At 42.7% G+C, this 17,640-nt stretch overlaps 1 protein-coding gene across 2 annotated transcripts in view; it reads left to right on the top strand.

The window, feature by feature from the left end:
- The window catches only part of LOC308098845 (uncharacterized protein), a 70,829-nt gene extending 53,584 nt beyond the window's left edge, over window positions 1-17,245 (top strand). Inside the window, exons 3-8 of one of the 2 annotated variants that reach the window (XM_080447311.1) lie at window positions 1,533-1,613; window positions 8,141-8,250; window positions 9,185-9,311; window positions 10,512-10,542; window positions 12,490-12,564; window positions 15,015-17,245. In XM_080447311.1, coding sequence (XP_080303437.1) covers window positions 1,533-1,613; window positions 8,141-8,250; window positions 9,185-9,311; window positions 10,512-10,542; window positions 12,490-12,564; window positions 15,015-15,874 — 1,284 coding nt within the window. In that variant the 3' untranslated portion in view covers window positions 15,875-17,245. Of the gene's footprint in view, window positions 1-1,511; window positions 1,614-8,140; window positions 8,251-9,184; window positions 9,312-10,511; window positions 10,543-12,489; window positions 12,565-15,014 lie in introns of both variants that reach the window. The other variant, XM_080447310.1, reaches the window with a different exon arrangement.
- Window positions 17,246-17,640: the final 395 nt, after the last annotated feature.

Raw genomic sequence — 17,640 nt, 5'->3', positions numbered from 1 at the left:
TGATTGAAACGCATAAAGTCACAAGTGTTGCATCGTGACATGAAGCCAAGGAGACAAGGGAGGTTTTGACCGTGTGTGCGTGCGGGGGGGGGAGAGACCCTTGAATGCAGTACAGTAAAGATAAAAGTGGTGACAGTTTATCCCGAGACCTCCCCTCCAAGATATCACTGCTGCACTTTGACCTGAACATTTAACCCATTCAGACCTCAGGCCGATTCTACAAATGTCTTATAAATCCATAACACAGTTTTCTGAAAAACGTATGTTTCTGTATCAGTGGTTCACAAACGTTTTCATGTCAAAAACCCCCAACCTTATATGTATTTGGCCGCGGACCCCCCCATCTGAAAACATTTTGTCCCAGGGACCAGAAGCAAAGATTTGAGTTAAAAATGTGAATATATATATTCAAAGATTTGCAAGTTTTCAAGATAATTTTTTTTTGCAGATCTACAAGCTCGTAGCGCAGCACGAAGTGACGCACTATGAGCTTGTAGATCTGCTATTGTTTAATAGCCAAAGTATAAAATATGGTTCAAATCTAAAATGACACAGATACTTTCCCGGTTATATATGAACGGAACCAAACGGAACCGAAAGGGTCCGCATGGTTCCATTTGTATGCTCTCCGAGTTACAGACCTTTTACGTGTCTATTTGGTTCCGTTTGCACACTCTCAGAGTTAAATGAACACTGTGGATTTTTCTGTACGGCGGTTTTTACCACAGGCCACAGAGACAACACCGTTAAGCACAACCAACTCACTGGTTCATTTGTGGATCTCGCTACGACTGTGGCGTTTCCGTAAACTGCATTCAAACGGCCTCGTCGGGGAAACCCGTCGATTTTTCAAAACACATTTTTAGAGAAGACTTCTAAATGGAAAGTTATTCGAACGTCATTGTGAAAGACAACACAAGTGGAACTTTCTTGTGTTTCTCAGTACACACACTCTCTCGGTGGTTGTGGGTGGTGGGTGGAACGCGTCTCCTGCTGTGAGACGGGAGAGAGACGAATGAAGTCTTACAAAACGCTTGCCTTCTTTGTTTCTGCTAAAACTATGACGAGAAATGTTCGTCGACTGCCTTTTTTCACTGACGAAAACTAAATAAAAACTAAGCTATGATGACTAAAACTAAGATAAGATAATAAAAACTAGGCAAAAATGTTAGGGAGGTACTATAGTGGAGAAGAGACCCAGTAGAACTAAGACAAGTCATTTTAATGCTTGGTTGCGCTCAGTTGTTGCGCTCTGAAAATAGCAGATCTACAAGCCCACAACGCGTCGCAGTACGACGCCATCGAGGCCCGCCAAAATACATTATAGTCGACTAAATCAACTGTAGATTTAGTCGACTAAAACTTGACTAAAAGTAAAACTTTTCAGATGACTAAAATATGACTAAAACTAAATGGAATTTAATTCAAAAGACTTTGACTAAAACTAAATCAAAAAGTGCTGTCAAAATCAACACTGGTTTGTCCCCGTCCCCCCCTCTCTCATTTCAAAGTTTTGTCCGTCTCTCAACCAGGAGCGACGTCGGCAGCTGGAAGAGGAGGAGAGACAGAAGAGAGAGAACGAAGACGAATGGTTGAAATTGGCCCAGGAGAAGGTCTGTATTCTGTCACACACCGTGGGGTCCAAACCAATAATTAGAAACTATTAGGCCTGTGTCGCAATGACTACATAATAATCGTCCAATCGCAATTTATTTGAGATAATCGGAATTATTCTTGCATAATCGTTTCCATGCTGAGAGAGGTGGAAATAACCGACTTATCTATCTACAAGCTCACAACACGTCACGTTGCGACGCGTTGTGACCTTATAGATCAGCTATTTCGACTATTTTGTAACACATTTTGAGTAAATAAATATTTAATATGGCATATTTTGGCCATAATATAACAATATTTATTTGGGATTATTGGTATCTGTCATTGTCATTTCTTTGTGTAGACTATTTGAAGTTTTTGTCAAATCAGCAACTTTTTTCTCACAAAGCCTAAAAGCCACAAAACTAAATCGTTAAATGGAAATTATTTGTATGACGATAATCGCCACGTGTCATAATGGTGACTGGCAGCCCTAGAAACTTGTGTGTGTGTTGTCTAGTTTAGGATACGTAGGTGCCAGAGGGGGTGGCAGTTGAAATGTCAGTGCAGTTTCTACAAACACAGAAGTGTGTTTGTGATGTATGAAAATATAGATATCTGCACTTTCGGTTTCTCTGAGGCAGGAAACCATAGCAGCTCTTTTGGCTAAAGAAAGAAAGAATGATTCACACCATTTTAATTTTTTAATCCTACGCGTGGATTCGTTCAGTGTTGTTTTAATTGTGCCTCTTCATCTCCAAATCAGCAAAAAGGTTCCTCGTGTAGGGACTTTTTGAAATCACACTTAAAGCTAACATTGAATGTAACATTCCTCTTCTACCCCAAGATTTGAACCCGGGTCTCTGCACAAGTGCTGATTATTTAAAAAAAAAATTACCATTGAGCTAATAGAGCCTGCCTACTTGCTGAGGGGAAATTTTTAATCTTGTTTGTGTCAGATCCTGTGTCTAGGTGAGACATGACCTTTGACATGATCTAAATGTCTCAATAGAAGAGCAGGGAGACCAAATACAACCACACCAATCGTTTAAGTTATATTGTATTAACATACTCTATCATACAGTTTGGACGAAACTACATTTTATTCATTAAAAAGTTACATAATGCTGCTTTAACACATTGAGTGCCAAAAACGGTCCGGACCGTTTTTGAGAAGCCATGCGTTGTGTGCCAAAAACGGTTATGACCGTTTTTGGGGATTTTTTTTTTAAAAAAAATCTTTTTTTTTTCTTCTCAGCACCAGGAGATATCATTTTTCGAAGATTTAGACTCCAATCCACTTCCTGGTTAACTTATGACTTCAAAAGCCTGTATCTCGGCTCCTGTGTACTTTTTTTCTAAAATATGTATTTTTGACTATTTTCGACTATTTTCAACTGGCTGCAACTATGGAACGGATTACCTAATGTTTTAAATTTTTTCCCCCCGATTGTACGAGACCTCTATGTGTGTAATGAGGGGATCACCTTGAGGACGGTGATCACTGAAAATATTTTGTGACTACTTGAAACCCTGTACCCTGTTTTAAAAAGACCCTTATTTTTTTTTGTTGGTGTGTCAACATTTTGTTTTCATATAAACAAAGTTTGAATGTTTAAGAACCTTCTTATCATTATAACAGATACCCATGTTACAATCATTCAACAGTTTAAATTGATTTGTAAACAAAGCTCTAGGTTTTAGGCCCTTCTGGGGGGGGGGGGGGGGGGTGGAGAGACGAACATTAACATAATAATGCCAACATTTACATCTGTGGTTTCTGTTGGCCAGTGTCAGCTCTTGTTCTGTTCTAAGTGGTTAGAGAGGGGTGGTGTTAGCTAGATAAATCTATCAGCGGTTTCTCCCGCCCTTAGTGGCAGCGTGCCGAGATCTATGACCTGCTGGCTCTGGCTTGTTGGCCCACGCCTAGCTTAACCCATTAAAACCACGGAACACATCTGTGTAACCACTTCAACCATTATTTCATACTTTGGCTATTTAAAAAGTAGCAGATCTACAAGCTCATAGCACGGCACTCGGCTATGAGCTTGTATCTGCTCTTTTTTTTAAATCATGAAAACGTCTGCAAATCTTTGAATATATATATTCATACATTTTTAACTCAAATCTTTGCTTCTGGGGGGGTCCCTGGAACAACATATTTTGAGATGGGGTCTGCGGCCAAATACATATATTTTTTGTTGTTTGGTTGCTATATCAGTTGTGCTCAAACTTTTTCCATGTCAAGGACCCCCAAAATTATGTGTATTTGGCCACGGACCCCCATCTCAAAATATTTGTTTCCAGGGACCCCCAGAAGCAAATATTGGAGTTAAAAAAAATTGCTTATATATTCAAAGATTTGCTTTAAATTTCACCCAAAAAATCTGGTGGGGGGGGGGGTCCAAATACATCATTTTGGAGGGGTCCTTGAAACGAAAAAGTTTGAGAACCACTGATTTTGAAGGTATTTGTAGAATGGGCCTCGGGTTTTAATGGGTTAAATAACCTGGGTGGAGTCGCTGAGCCTTTTAACTGGATTTACTATTATATCTCATTCTCTACAGTTCAGCCCAGCCACCAAAGCCCAGCGCTGTTCTCAATTACGGCATCAAGCCTGTTCTGTTCGTCAGTGATTAGAAATGTGTTACTTCACTCATTCCATGGCGGTGCCCTCTGCAGCAGTGGAGTGTAGTGTTGCCAGATTTTGCGAGAGAATTAAGCAACAAGGACTATGAGAACAAGCCCAAAAGAAGCAACTATTAGGAAAACATGCGTATTTTAAACCTATATATACTGCATTGGCTATTAGCCGATCTACAAGCACACATAAATTGACGCCCTACTTGATCATACTACAGCGTCACACGAAAGCATCAAAAGTAGCAGATCCGCAAGCTCGAGGCCGATTCTACAAATGTCTTCTAAAATCCTAAATCCTACAACAGTTTTCTGAAACACTTACTGTATGTTGCTATAGTATCAGTGGTTCTCAAACTTTTTCATGTCAAGGACCCCCCAAAATGATATGTATTTGGCCTCAGACCCCCTGAAGCAAAGATTTGAGTTACAATTGTTCGCTTTAAAAATATATATATATATATATATATTCAAATATTTGCACGAAATGTTCATGATTTGTGTTCAGATTACTGCCTTAGGAATGCGACAAAAAAAAGATATATATGTGAATTCAACTCTCCATGGAGTAACTAATCGATAGAAAAAAAGTATTTATTTTGGGTGAACTATCCCTTTTAATGGGATAAACCCAGCAGGCATTATTTCCACAGTTGGTCGCCCACACAAATGGTCCGTAATGCTACAGGCCTGAGGAGGTGGGGGGCATTTATTCACCGTCAGGCTGTTGTACCTAATCGCTCACCTGAATGTCACCTCTGCTCTAATATTCTGATTAGTCACAGCTTGGCTCTCTGTGTGGGGGGGGGGGCTGTACCTCGAAAACCGACGTGTGAAGGACCACGCTGGTGGGGCTATGTTCACGGCTCACGTGTGCACATGCCGGAGAGACACGCGCACACGTACGCAGACACATGTGTGGCACCCACACCCCACACACACAAATATAATATATATATTTGCACAAGCACGCACACCACGTATGCCACGCACGCACGCATATATATACAAAAACACATCAATTAATTGTTACACACACACCTACAGTATGCACGCATACACACACACAGACACACACACACACACACACACACACACACACACACACACACACACACACACACACACACACACACACACACACACACACACACACACACACACACACACACACACACACACACACACACACACACACACACACACACACACACACACCCACCCACCCACACACACACACACACACACACACACACACACACACACACACACACACACACACACACACACACACACACTAGAAACGATTAGGCCTGTGTCGCAATGACTACATAATCGCCCAATCGCAATTTATTTGAGATAATCGCAATTATTCTTGCATAATCGTCACAGTCGTTTCCATGCTGAGAGAGGTGGAAATAACCGACTTATCTATCTACAAGCTTATCTATCTACAAGCTCACGCACACATGCACATTTAACTAAGCATGTTGTCTGTTGACCACGGGGAGGTGACCACCAGTACAACCACAGTCTTCTATTGTTGGTCACTGGGAGCAGAACCAGTAACAACCAGTCTTCTATTGTTGGTCTCTGGGAGCTGAACCAGTAACAACCAGTCTTCTATTGTTGGTCTCTGGGAGCTGAACCAGTAACAACCAGTCTTCTATTGTTGGTCACTGGGAACTGAACCAGTAACAACCAGTCTTCTATTGTTTGCCACAGAACAGAACATCTCCACTTTTTACTAGTTGCTTTAAGTTTAAAACAATCTTTCCCCATCAATCCCATGGCTCTAACAGTTACCACGGTATTGCATCACCCTCTCCAGCAGACCGGCCATGCTTTGAGAAACATCTGCAAATAGACACCATGGGCTTCAGCTCACGCCGTGTCCTCGTGACGTGCATACATGACATGTCGTCTCCGTCGGGTGGATATGTCCAAAACTGTTACTTTTCAGGATTCAAAATTCAAAAAGCAGTGGTGGAAAAAGTACTCACATTTGTTACTTAAGTAAAAGTATCAATATTGCAATGTAGAAATGCTCTGTTACAAGTTAAAGTCCAGAATTCAAAATTGACTTGACTAAAAGTACAAACGTATTGGTATCAAAATGTACTTAAAAGTACCAAAAGTAGAAAGAACTCATTATGCAGAATGTCCCATTTCACAAGTTTTCAAATGTATGCAAATCATGCAATTTGAAAATAGCAATTTGAAAATAGCAATTTGAAAATAGCAGATCTACAAACTCACAATGCGTCGCGATGCGACGCATTGTGAGCTTGTAGATCTGCTATTTTCAAATGGCCAAAATGTATATAGGGCTGAAGTGGTTAATGTATGTTTTGTAAAACAAATGTTTTACTTAAGTACAGTGCTTAGTTACTTTCCACCACTGTTCAAAAGCAGTAAAAGTAGCAAATCCACAAACTCGAAACGTGCTTGTGGATCACCGAGTGCCTCTACGAGCATGTAGATCTGCTATTTTTGAAAAATCGTGAGAATTTGTGCAAACCTTTAGCAAATCTTTGAATATATATATATTTTTTAAAGCGAACAAATCTTTGCTTCTGGAGGTCACTGTCACAAAGTATGAGACGGGGGTCCGTGGACAAACATGTATCATTTTTGGGGGTCCTTCGCATGAAAAAGTTTGAGAACCACAGAGGCTAGGAGACACCTTTTCAGTGTCACCCTTCAGACAGCAGGCAGACTGTGGCCCCCCCAAAGGCACTGACTCTGTCTGCTCCCTGCAGCCTCTGTGCTGAATGAACACTATACTGATAGAGACAGGAGGACTCATGCGTGAGGAAGAAATGGCCTTGGCCATTTGTTCCCAACCGTGGATTTGTGATGGGATTTTTTTGCGTCGGGTCCTGGATGAAATATACCGCGAAGATCGATATGGGGGTCATTTATTAACCCTTTAAGACTGAAGCCGATTTAAAAAATGTCCCCTAAATCCTAACAGTTTTCTGAAAAACCTATGTTTCTATGGCAGTGGTTCTCAATCTTTTTCACGACAAGGACCCCCAAAATGATATGTATTTGGCCATGTACCCATGTATATCTGCTATTTTTGAATAGCCAAAGTGTAAAATAATGTTTTTTTAGCTCAAATCTAAAAAATTACACAGATGCGTTCCCGGTCTTAATGGGCTAAAGGGATGTTGAAATAAATGTTGGTGGAATAAGGGGAGAAATGTGTGGGGGCTCTGAGAGGGGACCCTGGAGCCTTACGTGCTATTTATTTTAATGACTAAAACGTTATTTTATCCAATCTGTATGTTAGGGTATATTAAAACTTACATAGTGCACCTTTAAAAGGACCCCTGGCTAATATAATAAGCCTTACATGCCTTGATACATTGTGATTGCCCTCTATAACTAAAATTGAAAATTAAAAACACCTTAGATATTTTATTTATTTTAGGAATAGATGAGCTTTTACTCAAGCGGGACAATGCACGTCACAAGCTGATGATGAATGCATGTGCAAATAAAAAACAACTTAACACTTCCTCAGGTTAATATGAGCATCAAATCAATATTTTAAACATATGCAGGGCTGAACCTCACATGGACAAATGACATCATCAACGTGCGACGGGCAAAGTCCCTCTTGAGTAAAAGATTAACTGTTTTAAAATAAATAAAATATTTAAGGTGTTTTTCATTTTTAATTTTAGTTACTTGTAGAGGACAATTATAATATATTAAGGCATATAAGGATTACTAGCGAGGGATCTTTAAGGATTGCAACATGAAGAATATGAGCTCTGCAGCAAACATGTTTAGTTCAATAAGATAGATATCTACAAATGAACACCCCCCTTCCCCTCTCTCTCTCTCTCTCTCTCTCTCTCTCTCTCTCTCTCTCTCTCTCTCTCTCTCTCAGAGGAAATGCTTGAGGGAACAGTGGTTAAGTGAGCCACCTCCACCTCCTGTCCCCGCGTCTGCAGTGGCCGAGGGGCCCGAGACCCCTGATCCTCTACAGGACACACCAGAGTGAGACATTTACACACGCCTTCATTCCAGTATACTCCAGTATAAATCTTAACCCATTAAGACCTGTTCCAGGGGGTCTCCAGCATAATTAGTTAATATAGCATCACAATAATTTTAACCACTTTAACCATATTATACTATATACTTTGGCTATTCAGAAATAGCAGATCGCACTATGAGCTTGTAGATCTGCTATTTTTGAAAAATCGTAAAAATCAGTTTTTAACACAAATCTTTGCTTCTGGGGGTCCCTGGAACAAAACATTTTGAGAGGGGGGTCGGCGGCCAAATACATAATATGTATTTAATATGTAATATGTATTTGGCCCCCTCTCAAAATATTTTGAAACGTGTGCTTTCACTCTGTACCAGGACCCCCATTATATTATAATGGGGGTCCTGGTACAGAGTGAAAGCACACGTTTCAGTGCATCTCTACACACTGAACTCCGTACACTAGTAGTGGAAAGTATTCGGGACGCGCTGGGCGCTGAGAACACCAGCCATCATTCGATGCCGTGTGCTATATTCGCCGCACGCTTACGTAATCCTCACGGCTTTGGAAGTAATTTATACTCCACCGTACGGCGGTGTCGGCAAGACAAGAACTGAGTACGAGACATGGTCGTACTATGGGGTATAAGTTACTTACAGTACCAGGCTTTATACCCAGATCTATGGTTCATAATTCCATGTTTTAGTTTCATACAACTTATATGATACCATGTGTCACCTTTTCACTCTCTCTCTCTCGTGTGTATGTTTATTTGTTTGTGTGTGTGTGTGTGTGTGTGTGTGTGTGTGTGTGTGTGTGTGTGTGTGTGTGTGTGTGTGTGTGTGTGTGTGTGTGTGTGTGTGTGTGTGTGTGTTGTGTGTGTGTGTGTGTGTGTGTGTGTGTGTGTGCGTGCGCACCCGCATGCCATTTGCGTACCAGAGAGGCGAGCGAGTGCCAGCAGACGCCCGAGGAGCGAGCGGAGACGGCAGATGTCAGAGAACACGAGAGCACAGCCCCTCCCAGCCAAAACACACATCCATTCAGCAGCACACACAACCACTATCAGGTACAACACACGCGCGCACACGCACGCACGCACACGCACACTATCTGGTACAATACAAACACAGCTCTCGATCTGGCACTCATCTGGGTGTTTCCCACACGGGTGTACCTCTCGCACGTGCATGCAGGGTTGCCAGATCTGCTTATTATAATGTCCCTGCAAGATTGTATTTGAAAATAGCCGATCTACAAGCTCACAACGCGTCGCATTGCGACGCGTTGTGAGCTTGTAGATCGGCTATTTTCAAATAGCTGATGCATATGTTAAAGTGCTCATGTGGCCCATAGTCGCTTCTTTTGGGCTGGTTTTCCTAGACCTGGTTGCTTGTTTCTCTCACAGAATCTGGCAACACTGCGTGCATGTGTTGAAAACCATAACTATAGACATTATAATTTCTATTAACCCATTTAAACCGGGTGCCGCGTTGCGAGCTTGTAGATCTGCTATTTTCGTGAAGGGGTTGTGGACAGAGCTCATGGCTCACAATTGTCTGGTAGTGTGATGTTTGACTGACAAATTTTCCCTTTAAAAAATATATATTCAAAGATTTGGAAACATTTTCACGTTTTTTCAAAAATCGCGCTATGAGCTTGTAGATCTGCTATTTTTGAATAGCCAAAGAAATCTAAAAATGCCACAGATGCTTCCCCGGATTGAATGGGTTAAGCATCTATTATATTTACGTAAACTCTTACAGAAATGTTCCCATTTCCAAAAGAGAAGACGGTCCACCTTTAGCAGCGAGAACCCAACCTCAGTGAGTAATGGCTGGGCCAGCACATACTTTACTGTACTGTACTGTACTGTGCAGTGAACTGCATTAAGCCCATGGTACACGCCACTTGAACTCTCACATTCACCAAATGCTCCACTCAACTGTACACGGCCCATATTTAGCTCACACTTTGTGACTGACTCGCCGTGGCGGCGAGATTGGAATGGCTGACGGGTAAAATAAAGGACCTCTTAGCGCGACGGGGGGGTTCCGAGGCTGTGAGTCTCTGAACGGCTTTGCTGATGGCGACTGAAATATTTATGGCAGGGCGTGAAGCTCATGAGCAGGGGGGGGGGGGTGGCGGGGGGCGCAGTAGTGGTGGTGGAGGGGGGGGGGGGGGGGTTAAGGTCGTAGAGTGGCTAACCGGCGCTAACTTTCTGACTTTGGCGAGCACCTAAAAACTGTCTCTCCTCCCCACCCCGTAGGCCGACGTTGACGAGGATCTCCTGAGACAAGGTAAGAGGGAGTGAAAAGTCAGCCGAATCACACGTCTCGTTAGCTGTGTTTGTGTTTGTACTAATTGGTCAGCCTCGTTTGGTCTTTTTGGTCTTACAGTGGTGGAAAGTAATTAAGTACATTTACTTAAGTACTGTACTTAAGTAAAATGTTTTGGTATTTGTACTTTACTTGAGTATTTCCAATTTCCAATATTTTTACTTCTACTCCACTACATCTCAGAGGCAAATATTGTACTTTTACTCCACTACAATTATTATTATTATCAAATTATTTGAAAACTACCTACTAGTTATTTTTCAGATATAGATTATGATATTATGAAACATACATGAACCACTTTAGCCCTATTTTATACATAGGCTATTTGAAAATAGCCGATCTACAAGCTCACAACGCGTCGCAACAATCTGCTATTTTCAAATATTTTACTTTTGGTACTTTAAGTACATTTTGATACCAATATTTTTGTACTTTTACTCAAGTAAATTTTGAATTCTGGACTTTTACTTGTAACGGCGGATGTTGCAGTATTGATACTTTTACTTAAGTAAAATATCGGAGTACTTTTTCCACCACTGAATATAATGTTTCAATGTGATAATGTTTGCAAAAGATACTGTGCTTTACGGCAACCGAGGCTTCGTCTGTGGGATACTACTGAAAACATGCTGTACAGAATGGAGACACAGCTGGGAGAGCGCTCTAACATAGCTGGCATGACATAACAGACATTCTGCATGCAATATGTGTGCAGCACTAAGAGTTGAATGCTTCTGTACGCTCACTAGTCCACTATCATTGTCCTATACTGGGATATACGTCCTGAGTGTTACAATAGTTTAACTTCGAGAGCAGTGGCGTCAGTTCAGCAAAAGCCAAGGTATGGCGGGCGTGCGTTTTGGGGCGATTCTTTCCGAGTCTTTTGTGGTTATTTGCGTCGGGTGTCATGTTAAACCCATATTAAAATCTGCTGGTTTAGCTCTTCTTAACAAAACAAAAATAAACTCCCAATGAATTCATGGATTTATTTTTAAAAGTACTTTTTTTTCCCCCCCTGGAGCCAGGGTATGGCAGCTGCAATACCCTGCCATACCCAATTGACGCCTCTGAGATAATTCACTCAAGGCCCTGCAGGCTGCGGCCTGTGGGGCTTAACCCATTAAGACCTGAGGCTGAAATCCTGACCTAAGTTTTCTGAAAAACTTCAAATATTTATTCAAAAATTACAAAAAATGCATGTTGCTATACACTGTGCATAGCAACAAGAACCCCAAAAGGGGTTCCCGTCCTGAAAGGTACAGTTACAAAAAGGGGTTCCCGCCCAAAATGGGTTAAGCACCACTAAATGCCATGGATAATCCGGCACTGGGTTTAAGTGGTTAATAACGGGTCTATTTATTTTCCATGTTTGGTTTGTGGTTCCGTTTTGTATGGGTCCATTTTCACACTCCCTGCCAGAGGGTTTTTTTTATTTTACTTCCCCCAGTGCCAGTGTTTAATTTTTTTTTACACAGGAGCCGAGATACAGGATTTTAAAGTAATAAGTTAACCAAGGAGTGAATGGAGCTAGAAATCTTTGGATCGTGATATCTCTGGTTCTGTGTGGATAAATTGAAAAAAAAAAGAAAAACGGTTATACTCGTGGATGGATTTTTTTGGCAGTAAACGGGTGTATTTTTCATCAACGGTTATACTCGTGATTGGCAGGTAAAGTGTTAAGGCGGTTACACACCGGCAAACATGCAAATATACGCAAAATTCTGACTCGTTCCGAATAATTTAAAGACGCTTTTTTTGCTCCGCAAAACTGGTGTGGAAGCTTGCATTGACTTTATAAGGTTTTTAAAAAAAAACGTATTATTCGCATGAAAAAAATCGCCCCGGTGTGTAAGGACCTTTAGAGTTACACCATACTGTTACATCTCTGGCTCTTCTCCTCTCTAGTGATCGCCGCAGCTGAAGACCCACTCCAGACGACAGAGAGGATGTACCGTGAGAGCAGGCAGGACGGGCGATCAGGTAACCGAACAGAAAACACAAACACTATATGGTAGAGTAAGAGATGCACACACACACACACACACACTGTAGCTAGAGATGGACTCCCCGTCCATTTCACCGATCGGGTAAAATATCGAACAACAGGAAGACCGCCCCACAGCAATAAGTGGACCATTACTGTCATATAGCCCCGTATTTCACGTTCAATATAAGACCATCGTCTACGATTGTGAATTAACCCATTAAGACCTGAGGTCGATTAAAAAAATGTTTTTTAAATCCATAAAAAAAAAAAAATGCTCAAATTTTCAAGATTAAAAAAAAAAAGCAGATCTAAAAGCTCATAGCGCGGCACTCTATGAGCTTGTATATCTGCTATTTTTGAATAGCCAAAGAAATCTTAAAATGACACAGATCCGTATTGGCATTATCATTGACCCATGGAGAGGGTGTGCTTGGAGAAGTACAGGTTTTGGCGATTACGATTGACCATTCAGGCATTTAGCAGATGCTCTCATCCAGAGCGACTTAAAAGTGCGAAATCAGAGTAAGCAGAGTAAGCATGAACCCTAGTTAACAAACAATAGTCACATAATGGAGTGTGCAAAGGCAACAACGTAATGCTTCAAAGGAACTACTGTATACCAGAAAAACATCAAACCTAGCATCTGTCTAAACAACATACAGTACTGTCTAAATAACATCAGTAACACTTGCGGTCAAGCGAAACACACCCAACTAACAAATAAAACACGCAACAATTTGTCTTGATGAATTGAATACATAGGACCATAATGGAAACAACCCCTTCTGACTTTTTTGCGTTATCCTTTTAGCATTATTGCACCTCTGTACTATTTTGCAAACTGTTAATAAAGTATTCAATCAATCAATCAAACCAACACTGTATCTGCATAGCATCTATCAAAAGATGACAAGAGGGGATACAGGGAGAGGGCGGTGCTATAGGGGGGGAGGTGGCATCTGAAGAGGTGCATTTTCAGACTGTGTCAGAGAAAGGGGAGTGAGTCTCAGTACTGACAGCATATTATTTAATGTTTTACTTTTGTCTGGACTCTCTAACCTTCTCTGTCAAACGAGAGCCCTGTGTTTTTTTTTTTTTTTATTCCCCATGCCCGCCGCCTCTGTGGTCGTTCTACCTTCAGGGTACGAGTTAACGATGAAGCCGGAGTGAAGCGCGCCAGCCAGCGCAATGTTATATTTAGACCACTTTGTTATTTCTGTCCGTTACATTTTTCATGTCTACGGGAGGACTTAACCCGTTCAATCCGGGAACGCATCTCTGTCATTTTAGATTTCTTTGTCTATTCAAGAATATCAGATCTACAAGCTCATAGCGCGGCACCGAGTGCCACGCTATGAGCTTGTAGATCTGATATTTTTGAAAAATCGTGTTTTTTTTTGCAAATCTTTGAATATATATAATATTTTTAAGCGAACATTTGTAACTCAAATCCTTGCTTCTGGGGGTCCCTGGAACAAAATATTTTACAAATGTTCGCTTAAAAAAAAAGATTTGCAGATCTACAAGCAGATCAAGCAGATCTACAAGCAGATCTACAAGCTCATCAAGCAGTCCTCAGGCAGATCTACAAGCTCATAGCGCGGCACTCGGTGCCACGCTATGAGCTTGTAGATCTGCTATTTTTGAATAGCCAAATAAATCTAAAATGACACAGCTGCGTTCCCGGTCTAAATGGGTTAAGCGATAGACTTAGTGGCGGTAGAAAGGAAAAAAAACTAGAAAGAATGCACTGCTGTTGCCCATGTAGCTCTGTAGTGACACGAGAGACAGAGAGAGCACTCGTCTGTTTCTGAAGGTAGGAAGAGAAGTACAAGTGTCCACTCAGCCTGTGTGTAGCTCCGAGGCAAGCGTCTTAGCCGTCACACCACTGACATCAGGTCTAAGAGAACACTGTTCTTGCATTAACTTTCATGGGGCTTTGTCTTTTATTTATGGCTATAGACTTAGTTGACCGGGGTTCCCCCAGGGCTCAATACAAGGTCCGCTCCTTTTTTCCCCTCTTAACCAAATATCTTCTTATATCTACCGAAAATAGTCGATCTACAAGCTGTAGAACGGCTATTTTCGCAGAAGGTTCACCGCCCACACAATAGGGACACTAGGGTTCAAGTGGTTAATGGACACAGTATATTTAGAGCCAGTTTCATTAGATACAAATGAGGTCTTATCCTGGACTATGAATACATTTAAATGGAATATCTATCGGAGTGACAATAGGATTATTGATGTGCATTTTTCCCTCGAGAGCTCGTGTCCTCACATCTAGCGCTCTAATTTAAGAATACGAGTTGTGACCTCGGCTTCAAACTTAATTGAAGCCAACTAAGACCCATAATCTCCTGAAGGGTTCTCGCAATAATAACACCAGTTTTGCACGACAACACACAGCCTCTTCTTCATCTTTGTTCCCTTTGCGTTGCAGTGCTGGGCATGGTGGCGGTCCAGGTCGAGAGGGACCCCAAGACGGGCGCCACCGTCGTGCGCTCGGTGGCGCCCGTGTCGGCGGAGCCCGGCTCCGGCGCCGACATGACCGTCCCGGTGTTCGACGACGGCAGGAAGAGCGTCCACGCCGTGGGCGGGGCGGGGGCGGGCCAGCCCTCGGCCGAGGAGCTGGGACAGATCCTCAGCGCGGTGGACGGCGTGGGCATGAGAGTCCTGCTGGACGACGTCACCGTCACGCCGCGGCCGGAAGACATGAAGGTAGAGGAAAACAGAGGCCGTTCGGACGGCTCCGCGGGCCTTCGCTTCGGGGCCGAGCCGGGAACGGGGGGGGCCTCCTCCTCCTGGCCCCGAGGAGGCGACGACGATGAGGCAGAGGAGGCGGAACAGGAGGACGGCGGCGTGGCGGTGGTGGTGAGAGAGATCGTCGGTACGGCGGACGACGCCGAGTACACCGGGGCGGAGTACCGGATGGAGGACGGCCCCGTCACGCTCACGTTCATGGGCTACGCCGACGGCCAGGAGGACGAGGAGGGCGGTTCCCCGGGCCGGGAGGACCACGCCCTCACCGTGGAGCGCGTCATCATCACCGACGACGGGGAGGAGAAGGTGCTGGGGCCCGCCGGGGGCGCCGGCTCGGAGCCGGGACTCCTGCAGTCCAACGGCGGAGACCTGAAGGACCCGTCGGCCCACGAGGGAGTGTTTCAGGACATCCCTCTGAACGCACTGAAAGCCCCGGCGGAGGAGGAGGGAGAGAAGGGGAACGCAGCCTCCTCCCCCGGCCAAGAGGAGGGGCAAGGAGCGCCCAAGCGCAAGGCCTGTCAGTGCTGCTCCGTCATGTGAACAACAAACGGAGAAAGAGAGAGAGAGGAAAAATCTTGAAAATGTGTTCAAAAACTTGAATATATATGTTTTAAAGCGAACATTTGTCAAATATGTTGTTCCAGGGACCCCCCCAGAAGCAAAGATTTGAGTTACAAATGTTCGCTTAAAAATATATATATTCTCAAAGATTTGCAAAAATGTTCACGGTTTTTCAAAAAATATCAGATCTACAAGCTCATAGCGCGGCACTCGGTGCCGCGCTATGAGCTTGTAGATCTGCTATTTTTGAATAGCCAAAGAAATCTAAAATGACAGAGATGCGTTCCCGGATTGAATGGGTGAAGAGAGAGACTTTTTTTTTGTTTTTATTTCCAATATCTATCCTCATGACTTCCATTTCTTATACTTTATGCCGCAATGGTGCCTTGGTTTGAATGAAGGGCTTTATTCTACTTAATTAATGACACAAAATGGGCTCCAGGGGACTATATGTCGGTACAATGATGTGGAGTTGAGTGGTTGGTTTTTTTTGAGGGCCTGGCCAAGCCTGAGGGTTTGGACGGATTGTTGCTCAAGCTGTCTCGTTATTCTCAGTTCATTCTAGTGTACCATTGTGCCTTTGTAACCCTTTCATGTCGCCGAGCCAGAGGAAAAGACCACTATAGTATTTTTTTTGTATCTCCTTTACAGCAGCTATGAACTCAACAATAGCTGTAAGGGTCTGTCACAAACCACTTCTGCCTCCCGGTGGACGGAGCAAGGAATTACAACAACAGCAGCCCACTGCCAGGATGCCAAGAACGATCTCATTTCAAAGTCCTCTTCTGTTTTCCTCTAACGTGGGACTTGATCTACAGCTAAAGAGACATCGTGTTTTAGCAGCAGCTCCTCACAGAATGTAGGGGGAAAAAATGCCAAAGATGTTGATTAGAGCAAGCATATTTTTTTGGAGCACAATTGTTTTAATACTACTCTTGGTCCAAATAAGCTTTTAATATGATATGACATTCTGTCAAGCTATGAGTTTGTAGTGCTGCAGTTCATTTTATTCAGTGCAAACTGAAAAGCACATTTTTTTAAGGACACTTACAGTACAGGAGGATGAAAAAGCACACATTTTCAGCCCGCATAATGTGGCATTCTTTGCTGAATACGTTAACAAATATACCACTTGTTAGACTGTCTGAGAGAGGGCGACAATCAATAATAAGGTAACAATAGTAAATCAATAACTGTATGAACATGGGGCATGTACGTACGCAAGCATAAGGTGGCGTCTATCTCGTTGAGTGTGTAAAAGAACCTAATACTGTAATAAGTGAGGGCTAATGTTTATTCAATGTATCGAGTGAATGTATGATCATAAAACAAAGTGTATTTGAGACTTTTCACTCCTTCATGTCTTCATTTATGTCATGAATCCAAACCTTGTTCACAGTATAGACCAGTGGTTCTCAAAAGTGGGCTCCGGGGACCCCCAGGGGTCCTTGGGGTGGTTCCAGGGGGTCCCCAGCAAAATTTGCCAATATAGCATCACAATCATTTTAAACACTTCATCCATATACGTTGGCTATTCAAAAATAGCAGATCTACAAGGTCAAGTTTGTACATCTGCTATTTTTTTTATGTTAATGAAAAATCTTGAATAATTTAGATTTTTAACATAAATCTTCTTCTGGGGGTCACTGGCAAAACCTTTTCAGATTTTGGGGGATCCGCCGCCAAATACATTTCAATGTGGGCGTCCTTGACATGAAAAAGTTTGAGGACCTCTGGTAAAGACA

This window comes from Gymnoscopelus braueri (assembly GCF_963280865.1).
Source record: "Gymnoscopelus braueri genome assembly, chromosome: 13".
In the NCBI taxonomy this organism is placed as follows: domain Eukaryota; kingdom Metazoa; phylum Chordata; class Actinopteri; order Myctophiformes; family Myctophidae; genus Gymnoscopelus; species Gymnoscopelus braueri.
The sequence above is the reverse complement of the archived record's forward strand: the minus strand, read 5'-3'. Positions and strand labels throughout refer to the sequence as shown.